Source organism: Mugil cephalus, chromosome 11 (assembly GCF_022458985.1).
Source record: "Mugil cephalus isolate CIBA_MC_2020 chromosome 11, CIBA_Mcephalus_1.1, whole genome shotgun sequence".
In the NCBI taxonomy this organism is placed as follows: Eukaryota; Metazoa; Chordata; class Actinopteri; order Mugiliformes; family Mugilidae; genus Mugil; species Mugil cephalus.
The window spans coordinates 16,190,145-16,209,573 of NC_061780.1; the positions used below are offsets into that span (position 1 = coordinate 16,190,145).

Genomic DNA, 19,429 nt, shown 5'->3' on the forward strand with positions numbered 1-19,429 from the left:
AAAGGAGGCACAATGAAATAGTAGAGCCCTTGTGAATCTCCTCATGCGTCATTAGTCACTCTTGTCTGCTACGCCAGGATAGGCTGTTTGACTTCACATCATTCTGCTCAGCCATGCCCATCCACATGCAGTGGCACTCTGCTCCGCAGCGTGATCGTGATGAGCACAAGGTTAAAGTTTGAGTTGTTCTTTCAAAAGCAAGCAAATGCACTCTATGCAACAAATAAGCTTGAACATCTCAACTCTGGAGACAAACGGGAAAGTCCTTACCTTGATATACAAAATGAAATCCTTTAGCTGTCTCTGTTCCATTTGTGGTGAACTTGAGTGTTATCTTGTTCCCTGAACTCAGGGGAAGTGTCTCGCCTAATTTATAAAATGAGAGAACACACAAGAGTTTTTTTTGTTTTCTTTTTGTACATTTACAGATATAAACACAGACACAGAAATTCAGACAAATGATGAACATAAAACATTCAAATCATGTTATTAACTAAATACATTTTAAGATTGTAATATACTGGCTGATCTACAGCATATCCTCAGTGGTGTGGCTGGAAACAAAAGACCTCATATATTTTTTATGTTTTTTCATTGTGTCACAGTCTAGTTAAATACAACGTGACATCAATTTACAACAGCTGGTTTGCTTTTGTTATTTTAAGTGGAATCTCAGGGGTTCACTCAGTTGTAATCAGAATGTATTATGTAAAATTACAAAGTGTTGGAAGGTAAGGACTTGATCTTAAGCAGCGCAAAGCAGCTACGTCTTAGATTTTTCATTTGCCTGGGGAAATTAGTTAATTGATTAGAAGTGAGATGAGAGGATGGATGTGCAGTTTTAATTCTGTGCTTATGTCTATGAGCTAGTAGCATCATTTAAACAACGAACCCTACCTTGGGGTCAGATAGGTACTTTTTTTTTTTTTTTTTTTTACCTGAGTGTGATCCATATATGGACGAGAGAAGGGCCGAATCTCTCGAGGATCCATCATAGATCTCGACTACATCACTGGTCAAAGTCTGGAACACCACAAACTGGCCGAAGAGCACTGCAAAGAAACACGTGAGAGGGAAACAAGTTGCATATCCGAACATTTTGACAGTCAAAAATTCTGCTTTCAACCTTCAGCTCTTTCACAAAGTACTCTTTTGTCACCAGAAGCAATTATCAGGTAAGCCGCTAGAAATCAAAAATTCTTTTTAATCTTTTAAGAGTCTGGCTGCTGCTTTGACAAAGGAATACCTTGAATCAATAACAAAGATATGTAATATTGTTTTGACTACAATAGCTCCTTTTGCTAGAAGGGTTAAGTATCCAATCTAGTAAACTACACAACTACTACACAAGATTTTAACAAAACACACACTTTACTGAGTCACATAACACACTTTATTCAACACATAACACTAATTCTATTCTAGCCTTTTTGATTTTCTACCATTGTGAAGTTTTTATGGAGCTATTGTTTACCTACCTCTCCAGCAAAACGCACACACATACACACTCAAAGTCCATTTGTGAGGACATTCCATTGATATAATACACTGCCTGGCCAAAAACAAAACAAGTCGAAACCAAGAACCGCCGTTGGCTTTGATTACAGTACACATTCACGGTGGCATTGTTTCGATAAGCTTCTGCAATGTCACAAGATTGATTTCCATCTAGTGTTGTATTTATTTTTCACCAAAATCTTGTACTGATGATAGGAGAGTCTGGGAAGAGTAGTGAACCACTGCACAAAGCCTTCCGCAGCACATCCCAATGATGGGGTTAATGGGGTTAAGGTCTGGAGTCTGTGGTGGCCAATCCATGTGTGAAAATGATGTCTCACGCTCCCTGAACCACTCTTTCCCAATTTGAACCTGATGAATCCTGGCATTGTCATCTTGGAATACGCTCGTGCCACCAGGGAAGAAAAAATCCATTGATGGAATAACCTGGTAATTCAGCATATTCAGATTGTCAGCTGACCTCATTCTTTGAGCATAATGTTGCTGAACCTAGACCTGAGCAACTGCAGCAAACCCAGATGATAGCACTGTCCCGACAGGCTTGTACAGAAGACACTAAGCTATGATGGGAGCATGTTAGGGTAAGGGCCCCTCTTCTTACCCTGATGCACATCACTCTGGAACAGGGTAAATCTGGACTCATAAGACCACATGACCTGATTCCGTTACTCCAGAGTCCAATCTTTATACTAACTGAAGCCTTTTTTTCCTGGTTAGCCTCACCGATTGGTGGTTTTCTAAAGGCTACACAGCTGTTTAGTCACAATCCCTCGAGTTCCCTTTGCAATGTACGTTAGGAAATGATCTTACTTTCAAAAACATAGCCCTGGAGTCCTACTATTGTTTTTCTTCAATTTGATTTCACCAAATGTTGAAGTGATCGCCAATCACGATCAATGAGGATTCTTCCTCCTCCAGGCGATGGTTCTTAACTAACTAAGATGTTTTCTTAAACCTTCTCAAACAGCCTAAAGTCTTTTCCACGACCACAACATCAACATGGATCGACATGGTTGTTTAAGAAATGAGAAGCCACCCATTGCATCAGCTGGGGTTAAAGTTGTTGTTGCTAGCTGAAAGCCCATTCCTATGCAGTACTTAAACAAACTTTGCCAGGTAGTGTATATACTCTGAACCCTTATGCTACATTCACACTAACAGTAACAGGAAATTATACAACACAATGCGTTTTCAACAGAAGCGGATAATATATCGAGAAAAGCTACTACTACAACATATGGAAATTGATTTGCCTTCACTTTTGTCGCTCCACTGATGCGATGATGCGTCAATCAATCACATGTGTTTGTAATTATGACATTTACACCAAAACCAAGCCTCAATAGGTTTTAACCCTCAAAAAGTTGTTTAGCTGGGGCACACCCACAATGAGCCATACCAGGTTTCCATTTCTTAATCCTCACAGATCTATTTAAATTAAAAGAATTAATGTTAATCTTAATCTAATGTTAGTAAACCTGTTAAATGTGTTTTAAAGCATGAATGGTGCAGTAAAAACTGTCACTTTTGGTGAAATAGTAGCTTTTTATAGGTCATACTTTGTTCAAGCAGAGTCACATCTGGGCCCTACTATAAACCTTTCCATGACATTTTCTGAACAACCAATAATTAAGTATGCCTTAGAATTTCCTTTATCTGTCTCAGTGTGCCATGGCATTTAACACGTACAGAGCCACTTGCGCTACAGTGTGTAACATTTAAGGTCAAACTAAAAGCATATGTATCTGTTTGTTATTTTACTTTTGTTGTAATAATTTTTCATTTTTAGATTTAAAGGACAAAAAAGATCATTTTTGGACTACTACCAGCTACTTTCAGATGCAGGCGTGTCGGATTGACAGCGGCTGACAAGGTGAGCTCTGGTGCCAACAAGAAAACAAGAGGAAGCGTAAACAAACTTGCATTATAGTTGAAAAGCCCCAGGCGGACAGTGTTTTATTTATTTATTTAGCAGTGATCCCGAAGAGTAAGGATCACACAGTAAATAGAACACACTGACATTTGCAGGTAAGTTTACATGCTGTTTAATCTGCTGCAGCTCACCAGCTAATTTGCTACCCAGCCCCAAAATTGACATTTGCGGGGCACTTTTCCCTCTGTAAATGTTTGTTTGATCATTCAACTAGCTAAGCCACGGGATAAGACACTGTTTATGTTTGTCAGTTGGATAAATAGGGAACTAATCTCAGCTGGTGCAACCACGTGCCTATGATAGGATGATACTGGTACTAGTTTATGCAAATAAGTATGCCCTATATTGCCAAAAGTATTCCCTCACCCATCTGACTAAGTGAATTCAGGTGTGCCAATCACTTCCATGGTCACAGGTGAAAAAAGAAAAAATGAAACACTAGACATGCAGACTGCTTCTACAAACATTTGTGAAATAATGAGTCGCCCTCAGGAGGTCAGTGATTTCCAGCGTGGTACTGTTGATAGGATGCCACCTGTGCAACAAGTTCAGTCGTGAAATTTCCTGGCAACTAAATATTCCACAGTCAGTGGTATTATAACAAAGTGGAAGCGATTGGGAACGACAACAAGTCGGCCACAAAGTGGAAGGCCACATAAAATGACAGCACAGTCAGCAAATGCTGAGGCACATATGAAAAGAGGTCGTCAACATCCGCCAAACTTCATGTGGCCTTCAGATTAGCTCAGGCAATTACATCCAAGCCATACATCACCAAGTGTAATGCAAAGTGTCGGCAGCAGTGGTGTAAAGCACACCATCACTGGACTCCAGAGCAGTGGAGACGAGTTCTCTGGAGTGAGTAATCACACTTTTCCTTCTGGCAATCTGATGTATCAGTCTGGGTTTGGTGATTGCCAGGAGAATGGTACTTGTCTGACTGCACTGTGCCAACTGTGAAGTTTGGTGGAGGGGAAATTATGGTGTGGTGTTGTTTTTCAGGAGCTGGGCTTGGCTCCTTGCATCCAGTGAAAGGAACTCAAGAGGTAGAGACAATTTCACACTCCCAACTTTGTGGGAATAGTTTGGGGATGGCCCGTTCCTGCTCTAACATGACTGTGCACCAGTGCACAAAACAAGGTCCGTAAAGACATGGATGAGCAAGTTCGGTGTGGAAGAACTTGACTGGCCTGCACAGAGTCCTGACCTCTACCCGATAGAACACCTTTGGGATGAATTAGAGCGAAGACTGCGAGCCAGGACTTTTCATCCAACATCAGTGCTCCTGGATGAATGATCAAAAATTCCCACAAGAGTTGAAACTGTTATAGCTGCAAAGGTTGGGCAGACGTCATTAAGCCCTATGGATAAAGATCGGGATGCCACTTAAGTTCATGTGCGTGTAAAAGCAGGCGAGTCTATATTTTTGGCAATACAGTGTATGTTCTAAGCTGAAGCAATTTGAGTGTCTGTAGGGAGATGGGAAGCTAGCATTCTGATGGATAAATAGAAAGATGGTGAAAACAGTGAAACAAAAAACATACATATAAATTTAAAGAATGTGGAACGTATGATTTGGAGATTTTTAAAATGTCAGTTCATTTTAACTGGCTCCCTGAACCAGAACTCAAGACCACTCATATGTCATAGGAAAATCACGTGAGCTGATGCAGTGTCACGCCATGAACTGTACTGAAAAGGCATCTGGATAAAGTCTTTGTAGAATGTGACCTTTTATTTAATTGAACAGTCTTTACTTAATGAAAAGTCACGCGGAAACATTACTGTTTATCACAGAAGTAATAATTAAATCTTATCCTCTGTAAAAGCAGTGAGGGAGAACATATGATAATGAACAGAGAATTATTTAAATAACTTCCTGCACAAATATTTCCAATTAAGCATTCCTGATTACATCAATGTGTACATGCCCTTGAAAATAATCTGATTCTCCAACCAAATTAATAGACATGGCCGACTAGATCGTCACTTCTACGGTACTGCGCGTGTTTGTGTGTGCAGTTGTGCATGCCTGTTCACACAAAGGTACTGTATGCGTTTGTTATCACTGTAAAGATTTACAGCCTGCATCTTGCCCTCTGGTGAACACTGAGGGCTACAGTTTTCACCGCATCACATCAATCCGATTATTTTAATTTTTTAGGCCTTCCACAGGGGTTCTTGGATACTTAGTGTATTCAGTGTTTCCTGAACGCAAGTAGATAATCATCCACCATTGTGGATAACTACAGCAGTGCACACAACAGGTTATTACCAGTTTGAATGGTAATGGTAAATAGTTTGTGCTTACATCTGCACACACACTGATGGAAAAAGCTGCCATGCAAGATGCTTGTATCCCATAGGGAGTAACTTGACCAACGTGACCACGTGAAGATTAAAGGAATTGGCCAGCCAACCATTAGTCAAAAACATGTGTGACAACTTGAGCTACAGCTGCCCTCTCAATGTTAAGCATACCTGAAAACCTTATCACTAACCTTCCATTGCACTTTTCATATGACAGGGAGAAGAACTTATACTTTCTTCATCCCTAGTTCCAGACATTTGTTTTGCCGATGTTTAGATATCACTCTGACATTTAAGATTAAAAATTTAACTCTAAGGCACAAGTAAGGGGAATAACAAACCAAAAAATCACACCGACAGTTTAAACAAAAAAAATTCTCAATCGCCTCAGTTTCAGCATGGGTTGTTTTGAAAAAGTTAATTTAAAAGAAAAATAATGAAAATATCAAAAAAAAAAAAATGAGTTTGATCTAATAGAAAAAAGAAAAACAAAACATTCTTAAACTGTGTGTGGCTTCAGGAAGCATTATCTCATTACTGGTTTTAAAACTACAAAAGCACAAAATCAGGGGAAGAAATCACAGAAAGACCCGTTGGAGCCAGTGCATTTTCCAAATTCTTTCTTCTGACTCTCTCTCAGCTCAAGTCTATCAAATGAACAAACACTGCAGAAAGTGCACTTGATTTAGTTATGCGTCATAAAAAAAATGAAGAAAAACATTTTCAATGAGATTAAACAGCTTTGACTGGAACACAGACACGCAGGGTAACTATCACTGGACCATAGAACAGATTTCAAATGGCATAAAATGCGAAATAAAGAGCCAGTACGAGACCATTTCTTTCCAGTAATGGCGTTCGCCAATGTGTTCGCTGCATGCCTTAAGGCAAAACACACACCAGAAACACCTGAAAAGGTGTGTTAAAAAAAAAAAAAACACTGTTGAGAGGCAATTGCTAAAGGTAGAAAACGACAGCATATGTTTATCCTTCTGGTTATGAATTATGGAGGAGTTTCCTGTCATCTTCACTTTACAGCAGTATGGATCTCCTCTGGCACCACCGCTGTGAAACCATAATATCCACCTCACTGAAACCAAGTAGTAAAGGAGTAAAGGAAACTGAGGCAGAACAAGAAACAAAGACGTGGGACAAAACAACATTTAAAAGCTACTCTGGGAGCCGTTGCATCTCACGTCCCAGTAGACTGACCGCCAAGTGACCGACCAAACAATAGTACTGAAGACATGGAGCGAGCGGGAAGAAAGAAAATGTAGGAGTAATTTCTGTGGTTTTATAATAAGGGTGTCTTGCTACTTGTTCTGAGTGAAATGAAACACATCAAACACACACGGCAGTCAAAGAAAAATGACACACACACCGATATGAATGAGCACCAAGTGTACTCACACCAAGCAGCACAGGAAGACCTGTTTATCTGCTGAGAAGCGAAAATGCCTATGGCTGAACCACAGCCTGAATAAGAGATGATTTTACCCTTAGGGACAGCTCACTGCTGTGGAATTAGCATACCAACACTGTGCAGTGTTGAATAGGCTGCAGTCCCTGGCTTTGTAAGCACGCATACACACTCAAACATGAGCCCTAGATACACACGCTCACAAGTACACTGTCGCTCATTTCTGCCTCTAATCCAAAGCCAGTCATGCATGACTCCAATCTGCTCCTTTGCTGTAATCACGTCCAGATATTAAGTCAATAAATCATTGGAAACTTGTTACCTAATTTATGCAGGACTATGATGAATCTGTTGTCCTCTGGGCGTAGTCATGGTAATGTAACGCAATGCACTGGCACAATGGACAACACTTTCATGTCTGCATCTTCACCTTGAATTATCCCAAAGCCTTTAAGTCACTTTAATTGCATACTTCTGGGCATAATGATATTAGCGAAACCCTGTATCTTTCATGCCACTGCGCCCGCTGGGCATTGATAATGCAAAAGAAATGTGCAATTATGGGTTATGGGTTGATCCTTCTCTGGAGTGATGGCAATCTAATTTCTTCTCGTCTCCAAGCAGTCATTTTGAAAAATGTGACACAAGGCTGTGAGGATTTCCACCATTTTCAGCCTTTTTTCACAGAGATATGGGCGAATGTATAGATTTATCGTGCGATTTAAACAATCAACAAAAAGTTTCAGGGGGTCATACGTTACATCATTTAGATCAAACAAAGGGACTGCATATGTAACGAACACTAAAGTTGCATATTTCTACTTCAAAACTGCCTAAATTTGCTGAGGCATGCATCGAACAGCGTGACACAAGGTGCTTGCAGATTTCAGCTGGCACATTTGTACTGTGAACACCGTGAGCCAACACATCTCAAAGGTGCTCTATTGGGCAGGGATCTGAAGAAAATGTGAAGTAAATTAAAATCACTGTCATGCCCCTGGGACCATTTGGAGGATGATGAGTGCTTTGCGACAAGGCTTGTTATCCTGTTGGAAGTCTCCCTTTGAAAGAGTTCACACTTTGGCGGTGAATGGGTGCACCTGGTCAGTAACAACATCTAGTATGTTGTGGCGTCTGAATGTGACACACATGGTATTAAGGGGAGGCAATCTGTGCCAAAAAACATCTCCATCCCATTTCACGTCGACAAACAAACCCATACTCTGTGTACCCTGCAAGATAACTCAACTGATGGACTTTACTCCGCTGCCTTTGAGTAGCACAACCAATTTTCTTTCTTGTGTTACAATGGAGAGTAGTTGTTAAATCAGTGACACTACAGTGACATCATGCACTTTTCCTGTCCTTGAATGGAAGTTTGCAAAATACTGTCATCCCTGAAAGGGGCGTGTACTCACAAAATGCTAACAACAGCTATCATAAAAGTAAAAATGAGAAAAGCAACTCCTTGAGACTAGCTCTTTTTAAAGATTAGGCATTCAAAAGCAAATACGCACAAAGTCAAACTGAATTTTCAGATTTTATATTTTGTGCGATACAAGCAGATGCTTTATATTTCTCTGGTGCTGTCCTCTCAGGCTTACAATGTGGCAGCCTTCAGCTTTTGCATCATTGTGGTGTCAGCAGTAAAATCATCAATAAATGATATGTTCCATTGGCAGCAGTACGTGTCCAAACAATACTGCAATACAATCACCGCCAGGTTCGACAGATGACGTGGCGTGCTTTCAGTCGAGAGCGATATGCATGCGTCTTCAGCACAGACTCCCTTTTCCACATCGTTTTGACAGAGGCTGATTTTTGTTTAGTCAGTCTTGATGCTGTCTGGGTTTTTTGTCGTGTGTTGAATCATTTTAATTTGTTTGGCATTTTCAAGTTTTATGTCACTGCAGCTTTTTACTTATGATGAATCTAACTTTTAAACCTGCTAGGTCAACTACTTTTTTTTATTATCATCTTACTGATAATAACTCTTCATAGGAATGTGCAATAACTTATTGTTCATGACTAACCACACAAAGCAATTCCCATCTCGCGACAAATGTGACGCAAGTTGATGACGTAAGCATGTGCAAGGTACTTGACGTACTTGCAGCTGTAACTCATAAGTGGCTAATGTGCAGAGTAGAGTAGTATCATCTTAGACCAGTGTTTGTGGGGCTCTCAAGACAGAATGTAGTGACAAAAACATGAATTGGAATTCTAATATCTTTTTATCATGATTTTTATTGCCATCACCAGAATGGCAAAATTTATCAGGATAAAAATTTAAGTCCATATCGCCCATACCTACCACTTTAATTTTATACTGTCAGAAAACTCTATCTCTACCATAATGGCCAGTGTAAATTGCACATATCTGGGCATAAAAAAACAACTCTGGTTCTGTTTTTCCTTTCTGTTCAATCACCATAAATCCGACCAAAAGTCGTATTTCTAAAAAGGAAAAGAAGTTCATCATATTGTATTAAAGTGCATGATTTTTTTTTTGAAGAGCAGCGTCAATTCATTGCAAAATTAAAAACTGACTACTTAGAAGTCAGACTTTGAGGAATCAAAAGCACATGCCTATAGAGTGCTCTGTATGATAACAACAGTTTGTTTTTTTATTTATTGTCTCAGTGTTTCCTAGTGGACTGTGCTTCATAAGGAAAGGCAAAAGAGATGTTCAAGCAACCTACTGTATACACCAAGATTAAACAAATATACAACAATATACTGCAGTCCTCATTTACATAAAGACTTCAGAGCACTGTTCCTTTTCACTGATCACTGAAAGGAAGAGCCTGTACAGAGCCTCCCATCTGGGGAAAAAGGGAACAATTGAGTTTCAGTATAGAAATGTGATGATAATGTAGGTCAGACCTGAAATCGGATTCTTAGACTGGGTCTCAGTTTAGCAACACAATCTGTGAAAAGCTGGAGCAGTCAAAAGGCAAATATATCAGACTGGCTGAACGCCACCGCCCCATGTCGTAAACTTTGGCTGCACTTTTCATCTGGCTTCTTCGTATTATATTATTATCGGCTATTTTATCATTTCTACTGTTGGGGTGGAGTACTTTCCACCATCAAAGCCAAGGCCATATGCTGCAGATGGGATCATTGCAATACAGCAGAGAAGAGAAATGCCACAATCTTAGAACGGTTCTTTCATTCTGTGCATCTCATTCCTCTGCCCGTTTGATCTCTTCCCTAGTAAATGAAGGTGCCTGGTCCCCCCTGGGTCATTTGTGTGTTGAAAGTAGCAGATTATCATAAAACCCATAAAAGCCAGATAGATTAAATAAATAAAAGAACAAATGAATAAATAAACACAACTGCTATAAAATACAGTTAAGATCATCTTATGTGTATTCCCTTGCAATTACATACACTTCCTGGAAAATGGAAATGCTCTTAAGCCATCTTTTTAAAGATGCGTTCTCGTCTTGTGTGAATAAATATTAATGTTTGCTGCATTTAATAAAATCTCTGAATGCAAGGCTCCAGCAGCTGGACAAGCACGGGAAATTCAACCTCTTTCTGCCTAAACACCACCTACTCAGGCCATCTTCTCCCTCGCCTGTGTGGCAATAATTGTGTCTAAAAATAGTTATCTACTACTCCAGCACAAGGTGGTCAGCTCCAGCCGCTACTGTGGGAAACCCAACACAGCTGAGTGGCTGCCAACGAGCTCTGGCATAAGATGTGATGACAGCGAGAGACTCCGACGAGTGTAGATGATGTGACCCTTGCAGTAGAGTCATCGTTCCTGTACTGTTAAGTGAATCGTAGCAGTTATTTTCTCTCTGTCACTGTTTAACCTGAACATTCAATCTGATGGTGCATCGCCCTTGTGTAATGTTACTTAGACACCTAACAATAAGAAAGCTTCAATTAGGCTGTGATAGACGGCTAATCTCCTAATAGCTTCAAAGTAGGAGGCCAAATTACTCTTTACAGCACACAGCATAAAAACGAGTCTCCATTAAGCACAGTATATAATACCACACCAATTACTATTCATCACTGTGGAACTAGCAAAGGTATTGTAGAGAAAACGCTATACTTTACCGCATATGGCTTGAAATACATCTAAAAATATATATATATATACACACAGTATGTATCCCTCAGATGTAAATGTTAATAATTAAGCCCACATCCAGCTGGCGTACCACTCACCCATGCTACCGGAATGAACACCACTTTTCTCCACTCTCTTACATACATAGACGTCATACTTATAGATTACACACAATAATATAGTACTTGAAACCCTTTGCAGATTGGGGTTGCAGACCATAACTTGAGAAATTCAAAAGCAAACAACAACAAGATGTAGGAACGGGCCCTCTGGTTCTGGTTGAGGGTACTCCTCTTGGATTCATCAGTCCTTCACATTTATTTTCTGATTTCTTTTTATTCTGGTTACCCATCGTGACTACTTGGATAAAACATCGCCTAAACAAAGAGACAACAACAAATCTGAAACCTCTTCATGTAACAATCTTGCTTGTTGTTGTGCATCATCATCATGCTGAAAAGCATGATGGGTATGTGATGAGATATTCAAGGTTATGTTAAGTGGTTGCACACAGGAGAACCACTGCGTCAACTAAATCCCACTGAACTAAAGTTTGGATGAGATTTTACAAAACTGCTCCACCACTATATAAACCTAGCAGTGATAAAACAGTTTTGGTAAAGTATTTATCTAAAATGGAGTATTAAAGCCAGATAACAGGCCGTGGTTCTGCGGTATCATGTAGCAGGTAATCAGTGAACCCTGACTACCTCTGCATGGTCTCTATCTCCTCCTGCCCTTGCCTCTGTCTGAAAGGTCTTAAAGGCATTTTGTCTGGCAGTGAAGCGGAAGTAAGTCCTCCAACTCCAAAAGCTACACCCATCGCGCTTTTGTGCAGCATTTTCTGGCAAGAAAACCAAGTCAGGCAAGATATGAGCAAGATCCCTGCACCATCTGCATCTGAGTTTCATTTCATTTAGTTTTCCTAATAGCTGTGTGTTGTTTATTCTTGTGATTAACAACCTGACTGAGCATTATTCTGTAAAGTTCCTTTTAATGAAGGCCCATGTTCCAGGAAAAACATTGCCAGCACATTTTGGTAAACTGAGCCTTTCCTTCTCAAAATATGATACATTTTGAGATTTGCTGAATATTTTTTGTTGCACGAAAAATCTTTAAAAGCACATCTTAAATTTGTCCTTCCAAATCTGCCCTTCCACATTTTTTAACTAAATCCAAAATCTACCGTTAGATTCAACGTCTTGCGTGTGATGGATGACCACTGAATATTTGTTAGAACATTTTGACACGTAAATCCTTTGGTTTACTTTGTTAGAAAACTGCTTATGAGTCATGGACTGCTGTGAGAAGCAGCTGCTCTGGACACGTGTAATCTAAATGAAATGTAATTTGCTGTTTTTCCCCCCACTGGATTTGCCTTAAGGCAAGGTATGCCTAATGCTTAGTGTTAAAGACACTCACCACACAGGCAACAGGGGAAGGTAGGAAAAAAAAAAAAAAAAAATGAAAAAAAACTGGAAGCATATGTTTGTCCTTCTGGTTATGAATTATGGAAGAGCTACCTGTCGTCTTTGCTTTGTGGCAGCACGGGCCTTCTGAGATTCTGGGATGTGACAGCATACACGAGGCTCATTTACAGAAACCAAAGGGATTATATGACAGCGCAGACACATATATTTTTAATGACCCATTATCACAGTGAAATTGCATCAGCTATTTTGGCAAGGAGTATGCGACTGCACCTTGGCACAAGCTGCATGTAGTCCATTAGACTTCTATCCTGGATAAGAAAAAAAAACTATCCACTATGGATTGAAAGCTGTAAGTATCGGTTAAGGGGGAGAATTAAAAAAAAAAGAGGAATAGGAGAACAAGGATACTCAACTGGTTTCTTTCTTAGAGTTCTATCTACACTTCTTTTACATTTTGGTGCTTTTTATTATGGTTTTTACTTTAGAAACAGAATGAAGCAATCTGCAGACATTCAGTATTTATGACAAAAGCCACCACACGGACACAAAGAGCACCAAGAATCTCGTCACCTTGAAAAGTACAGGTTGTCAAAATCAGTCAGTGCAGTCGTTCAAGTGAATGTTTGACACTCATCTGTCAAAGGTAGACTCCACCTGAGGAGCACTATAGAGGAAAAAAAAACTGCCAAGAGCAGACTGGGCAAGAGCTTAGTTCACAGTTCATATCAGGTAATTCACATTGAGTACATATCTAAGCTGGCGCAGACAGACAAGGCAACAGATTATTTTCTGTGGGATGTAGCTAGTCATGTACTAGGGTGGCTCCAGGCATGATCTTAGTCTTCAGTAAACACCACTGATGAGTCAACAACCAGCCCCGTGGGGTCACGGTTTTTATGATCACTCTGAGCCGTACTCCGTTTCCGTGTCCGTCTCCTCACTCGCTGTCTCGCTCATTATAACTCTCTCACTCATTATCACGCTCTCCATCTTACTCGTTCTCTCTCTGAGACTTTCACATTCAGCTAAGATGTATGTGCCTCTAGCTTGTAGTTAGACGTACTCCCTTTGCCTTTTGCAGTCTGAACAGTCTCTCTCTCACTCATTCTCGGTCCATCTTGTTACAGCCCAGATTTATTACAGCAATCTGTCAGTGCTCCCGTCTCGCCCTCCTGACACATTCGGTGGCGCCCATTATGCATATGTTGTTGTTAGTATTATCTAGACACGTACACTGGAGCTATAAAAAGTCACAGGCGGATAAACAGGAGTGAATGGATGTTGCCCCTTTAAAATCAAGATCAGCAACAACTCATTATAAGATGCTTTCAGTAAGAGTGGATGAAATAGTATTATTTCAAAGTTAACCCTGATTATAAGTCTGTTAAATAACTTGGCTAAAGATAGGGCCTCCACTATACAAAGTCACACTATTGCAAACAATTAGTTTCAATTTTTGACTTCAGCTATTTGAGAAAAATTCAAAAATAATTAGATTTGCAGATTGTTTAGTTCATTTTCCAGAATTAACTTAAAATTTAAAGTTCTTTAGAGGAAATGTTGCTACATCTCAGTATGAATGGGTCTTGCACAACCCAATTTAAAACGAAAACAAACAAATTTTGCATTGCAAAAGGAAAAAAAAAAAACTATTTGGCTCACCCTTGAAAAACCTCTGTGAAAAGGCTCTACTGAACAAAAAATGCAATTTACTGAGAAACACGCTTCGGTGTTTTTGTCCACTATGACCGTGAGGTTATATCTTGTCTTCCTATTTATGCAGGAGAATATCACACCAAAAAAAAAGTTACACACTAGCCTCTTAAATAGCTGTATACAAGAGTGAATTCCTGAGGGGCAGAGTGTGTTCTGTATGTTTACAAGTAATGCCCCAGGCAAAGGTTGAGTCTCATGAATAATTCATCCCTTTACAGGAAAGCTGAGTTATTGTTTGAAATATGACTACAACCATTATTTCTGACAGAATAATTAAACATTAAAGGGCAAGACAGATGCACATTGCACCTTAATGACATTTGAACGGTGCAAAGTAAACTAAGCTATGCACAGAAGGCTGCGTGAGTGCCGAGGTACCAAGAAATGATGCCACATAAATGAAAGAAGAGCCTTTTTATGGACTATATGCACGCCATGGTTACAGCAATGGTGTCTACTGCCAGCTTCTTCATCACTTTTATGATCATCAGCCGCATACAGTACATAAATGCCTACATTAATGTGTGTACAAAACCGAAGCACGGAGACAGATTTCCAAAATGTAAATATATGCTATATAGGACCAGTCAGTCCAATTTGAGACCGAAATACATTTGTTTGATTGCAGTGATGCTTGAGGGAGAATTTAACTAGATTACACATTGGCGCATGATGATGCTGGATGGATGGATGTTTATTATGTGCATACATTATGTGATAACAGCTGCAAAAAAATGGTATGGAAAAATTATGTCCAAACAAAAGCACAAGACACAGGGAGGTATGAGTCTTTCTCCAGGATACCTCCAACCAGTCAGACACAGAAAACATGACACTTAACAATGATTACATAGAACAAAATATCTGCCAACATCCCACACATATATAAAGATCGCCTGTTCTTTTTAAGCTGCCACAATCCCTTTCTCTGACAACCTGTCGGAGAATCTTAAGGCACACACAGGAAACCTGTGCTTTTAGTAAAAACCTATACCAGATGGCAAAATAAAGAGGAACCAGCGTAGCTGATTATGTCACTACATCTCCTACTGTACGCTTACCTGCAGACACGTAGAACGAATCCAAGCTCACACCTGCCATTAATGAGTGATCACCAGTCTACCGCTGTCAGTTTGCACTGTATGTTCAGTGGAATGTGATTCCACATGCATCATGAGTGTAATTGGGTTCAGTTCTGAGTCAGTTTGTTGCATTATTTGAGTTGCATCAAAATATATTGGGGAAATAAAATAATGCTGCTGTCTCAGTTGGACCAATAGAAGTTTCAGAACCATGAAGAGTGTGTTAACTATCTGCATGTAGTCACTTGGCATTCATCACCATTATCACTACTGACCACAGGCTGATAAAGTTTCATTTTTTAATGACAAAATTACAAGTAGTGGGGGCGACAGTGGCTCAGGTGGTAGAGCGGGTCGTCCAATGATCAGAGGGTTGGCGGTTCGAGTCCCGCTCTGTCCCGGTTACTGTCGTAGTGTCCTTGGGCAAGACACCTTACCCACCTTGCCCCGTGTGAATGTGTATGAATGTGTATGAATGTGGTGGTGGTCGGAGAGGCCGTTCGGTGCACATTGGCAGCCACGCTTCTGTCAGTCTGCCCCAGGGCAGCTGTGGCTACAAAAGTAGCTTACCACCACCAGTGAGAATGTGTATGAATGAATAATGGGTTCTGTAAAAAGTGCTTTGGGAACCACTCTGTGCGTTGAAAAGTGCTATATAAATCCAATCCATTATTATTATTATTATAAGTAGCTCAATAATAATCATTTATTTAATTTGTTGAGCCATTCCATTATTGATACATGTATTTGTTTAGTTTAACTGCTACAAAGGCAAAATATTAAAAAAGAACCATGAATAGACACAAATAAATCCTTTTATGTTGTCTAATGGTTCATGGCAGATGTGTCATCACTGTGTCTTGGATGCGTTCACACCTGACAGTTTTAATACGACCAATCAGTTTTGGATTTCAGGACTAATAATAGATACAACATCTGTTAATTTTATTTTTCTTAATCACGACCATTAGTCCAGAGGGAATTACGTTTGTATGGAAAGAAACCAACAGCTTACAAATTGTAAATGTAGTGGAAAGCAGCGCGGCCAGGCTAGCAGTTACAATCTGGTCCAAAATTCAGCTCCAAAGCTCAGACCACCAACCAACAATCACCTAAAGTGGAGAGAAGTTTCAATTCTAGTACGGCTGCAACAACAACTTTGTGATATTGGCAGTTTTTGGCTGGTAGTTGGATTGCTGCCCTTAGCAGGATCATTTCTCAAGTGTCTTATCTTCATGAATTACCTCATTTTTGACCTATGGATTAGGCCTTTTAAGTAAACATTGCATCAACATATTCCATTGCCTCCATTCCCCTAGACATTATTATGTGGTTTACCAATATTAAAAATTTAACACTAGTCGTATGTTTTGTACGAATACTTGAGGAGGAGAGGGAGTGAAGCTGATATGGATTTACAGATATGAAAGGGAACCCTACTTGATACTGTGTTAGCATTTTTATTTTATTTTTATTTTATGGCTCTCTTTCTTTCCTGGGGCTTTCGGGAAAGAAACCCTTAACACATAACCAAGCTGATAAAGTACAAGCTGTATGTATTACCCCTGATGATCTGCCCTATCAGTTATCCTGTGCATTCGAGTTCAAGTACATAAAATGAAAAATTAAGTACTGAATCCCACACAACACAAACACTGTACTTGCATCACATTCAGGAAATAGTCCAGATTTAATAAGAATATAATGAATGAATTGTGAAACTGTTCAGTTTTCTGTGTACACAGCGCGCTTGCAGCACCTAACACATTCTAAAATATTTTATGACACCATATAACATTCATCTATTTTAAGATCTGCCTAAACCCTTGTGGCTACACCTTGACAGCAAAAGGCATACATCAATATAATTCTCCAACCCTTCAGCCCAGGTGTAAAAACCCTGAGGTTACTGTGCTAGAGCCAGGAGATGATATTTCCCACTGACCTTTTCCTGCCACCGCAACCAGGTTGACACAATGTCTGAAAGGCTTATAGCGCACTATCGGTCATATGTGGGGCAGACTAAGACGCAGCCTTGACACTCCACCCTAGGCGCTTACAAATTTCAATTACCTGTGTACTAGACACTGAGATGTGATTTCTGTTATCACACTGCCTATAGGCTAAACTCAGCAGCCAAACTGGTGCAGACAAAACAGAATTTCTATCAATACTGTTTTATATGGAGGTTAAAAACTGAAATGCTGGATCCTCCAGTCAGTACCTGTCCCTGTTTGTAGTTTCATTTAACTCACATGATTAATTAAAGCAACAAAATGACATTTAAGTAAACACATAACTGAAGACATTTTAAACAAATGGATGGTTTCCAAGGGCATTTATATTTACGCAAACAAGTGCTGTTTAGTGTGTTATTATTGCAGCGAAAAGAAAATGTGGGGAGCTTATTTAATTAACATTACTAGAGTACTGATGTAGGTGCAAGGGCATTAAATGTTCTGGCTGCTTTAGACGGTACACCAAACATTTACATAATACTAGTAAAATGAGAGTTTTCAGAGTTGGTTTTCAAATGTATTCAATTTGCTGTACTCAAGATGTGAAGCCCAGTTTCCTTTTAGACTACTACACGTAGATTTCCCCTCGAGCTGCACCACAGCAGTCTTGTTCACCATGAGTGAGACTTTTCAACAGCATCTCTTCACACTCTCCACCTAACTGCCACCTTGCCCAACCGGGTGTGCAAATAAATTCGAATAAATCCGCAACACATGATGTTTGGTGGATTCAACACTCCATTAGGCTTTCTGCTGGCAATTTAAGCCAAGGCTGCGTTTGTATGCAATGCTTGTTCATTTATTTAAAATGGACTCCATGAGGAGTGAGAGTTGAGAAGTGAGGATGTAAACTGTTGGTCTGGATCGTCACACGGGGGATTAATCTTAATCTGTCTTTCATAGGCTTGGGATATAACCTCATGGAATACTGTGCAAAAACAAACCAAGGTCTTCTGGATGTCTTTGCTAAATTATGTATATACTCAGGTGTTTGGATAAACTGAGCATTCGAATATACTGTTGCTCCATCTATTCCCCACATCCCTTCGCTGCTTGACCTTCTTCTCGATTACTTGTGGTGCAGAGCATTTTCCATGTCAACACAATCAATTTTTGTTTGCACTGATCCTATCTCTCATACGTTAGAGTGCAGAGCACCTGGAAGAAGTGCAGGGGTCCCCAAGCAGCTGTGGAATTCTAACATGCATGTATTGATTGAATAAGATTTTTTTTTTTTCCCAGGGACATACCAGGAGATGCCTTCACTGACTGGTCATTCTCTGCAGATTCAGTTTTAGATATGAGACAAGTCTACATGGATTAAATGTCACTCCAACAGCAGACAGGCACTTTGCTAGATTGTCAGTGTCTGTCAACATCAAACACACCGATCCAAACGTACACAACCACAAAATACATGAAACATAGATTAAGTTCCATAGGGAAATGAATGTTTTGCTTGCTAGTACTTTGTCCCATATGACAAGATTTGAGAGTAAGCCTCAGTTCATTCACAGACACAAAAACATCCATAAAGATGAATGCACAAAGAACTGTCTCTGCCTACTCCTTTTTGCAAATAAATATATTTCTGGACATATACGCCCCATTGTGGGCTTCATCCAGTGATAGTAGCAAGTTTCACAGACTATAATTAAAAAACCTTCCACAACTCAGAAAGAAATAATGGCTGGAAATGCTTACCAAAGTCCCCAGGGACGAAGATGTCATAGACACAGCTCTGGCCCTTGGTATAATTGTGTGGGTAGTTTGGGGACAGCACAGTTCCCTCTGAACCCGTGAAGTGACCTCCGCATGGAGCTGTAGGGACAGAAATGCACGAGAAGCACAGTTAACAGATGTGAAACAACCAGCCTATAATACCTGGGGAACTAGGACAATAAAATAC

General features: G+C 39.9%; 1 protein-coding gene across 5 annotated transcripts in view; it reads right to left on the reverse strand.

Moving 5' to 3' along the window:
* LOC125016588 (CUB and sushi domain-containing protein 3-like) overlaps positions 1–19,429 on the reverse strand; it is a 211,037-nt gene that overhangs the window by 86,843 nt on the left and 104,765 nt on the right. For all 5 annotated transcript variants that reach the window (XM_047599156.1, XM_047599152.1, XM_047599153.1 and 2 more), the window contains 3 exons: positions 19,225–19,341; positions 939–1,052; positions 271–366 (listed from right to left, as the gene is read on the reverse strand). In XM_047599156.1, coding sequence (XP_047455112.1) covers positions 271–366; positions 939–1,052; positions 19,225–19,341 — 327 coding nt within the window. The remainder of the gene's footprint in view (positions 1–270; positions 367–938; positions 1,053–19,224; positions 19,342–19,429) is intronic.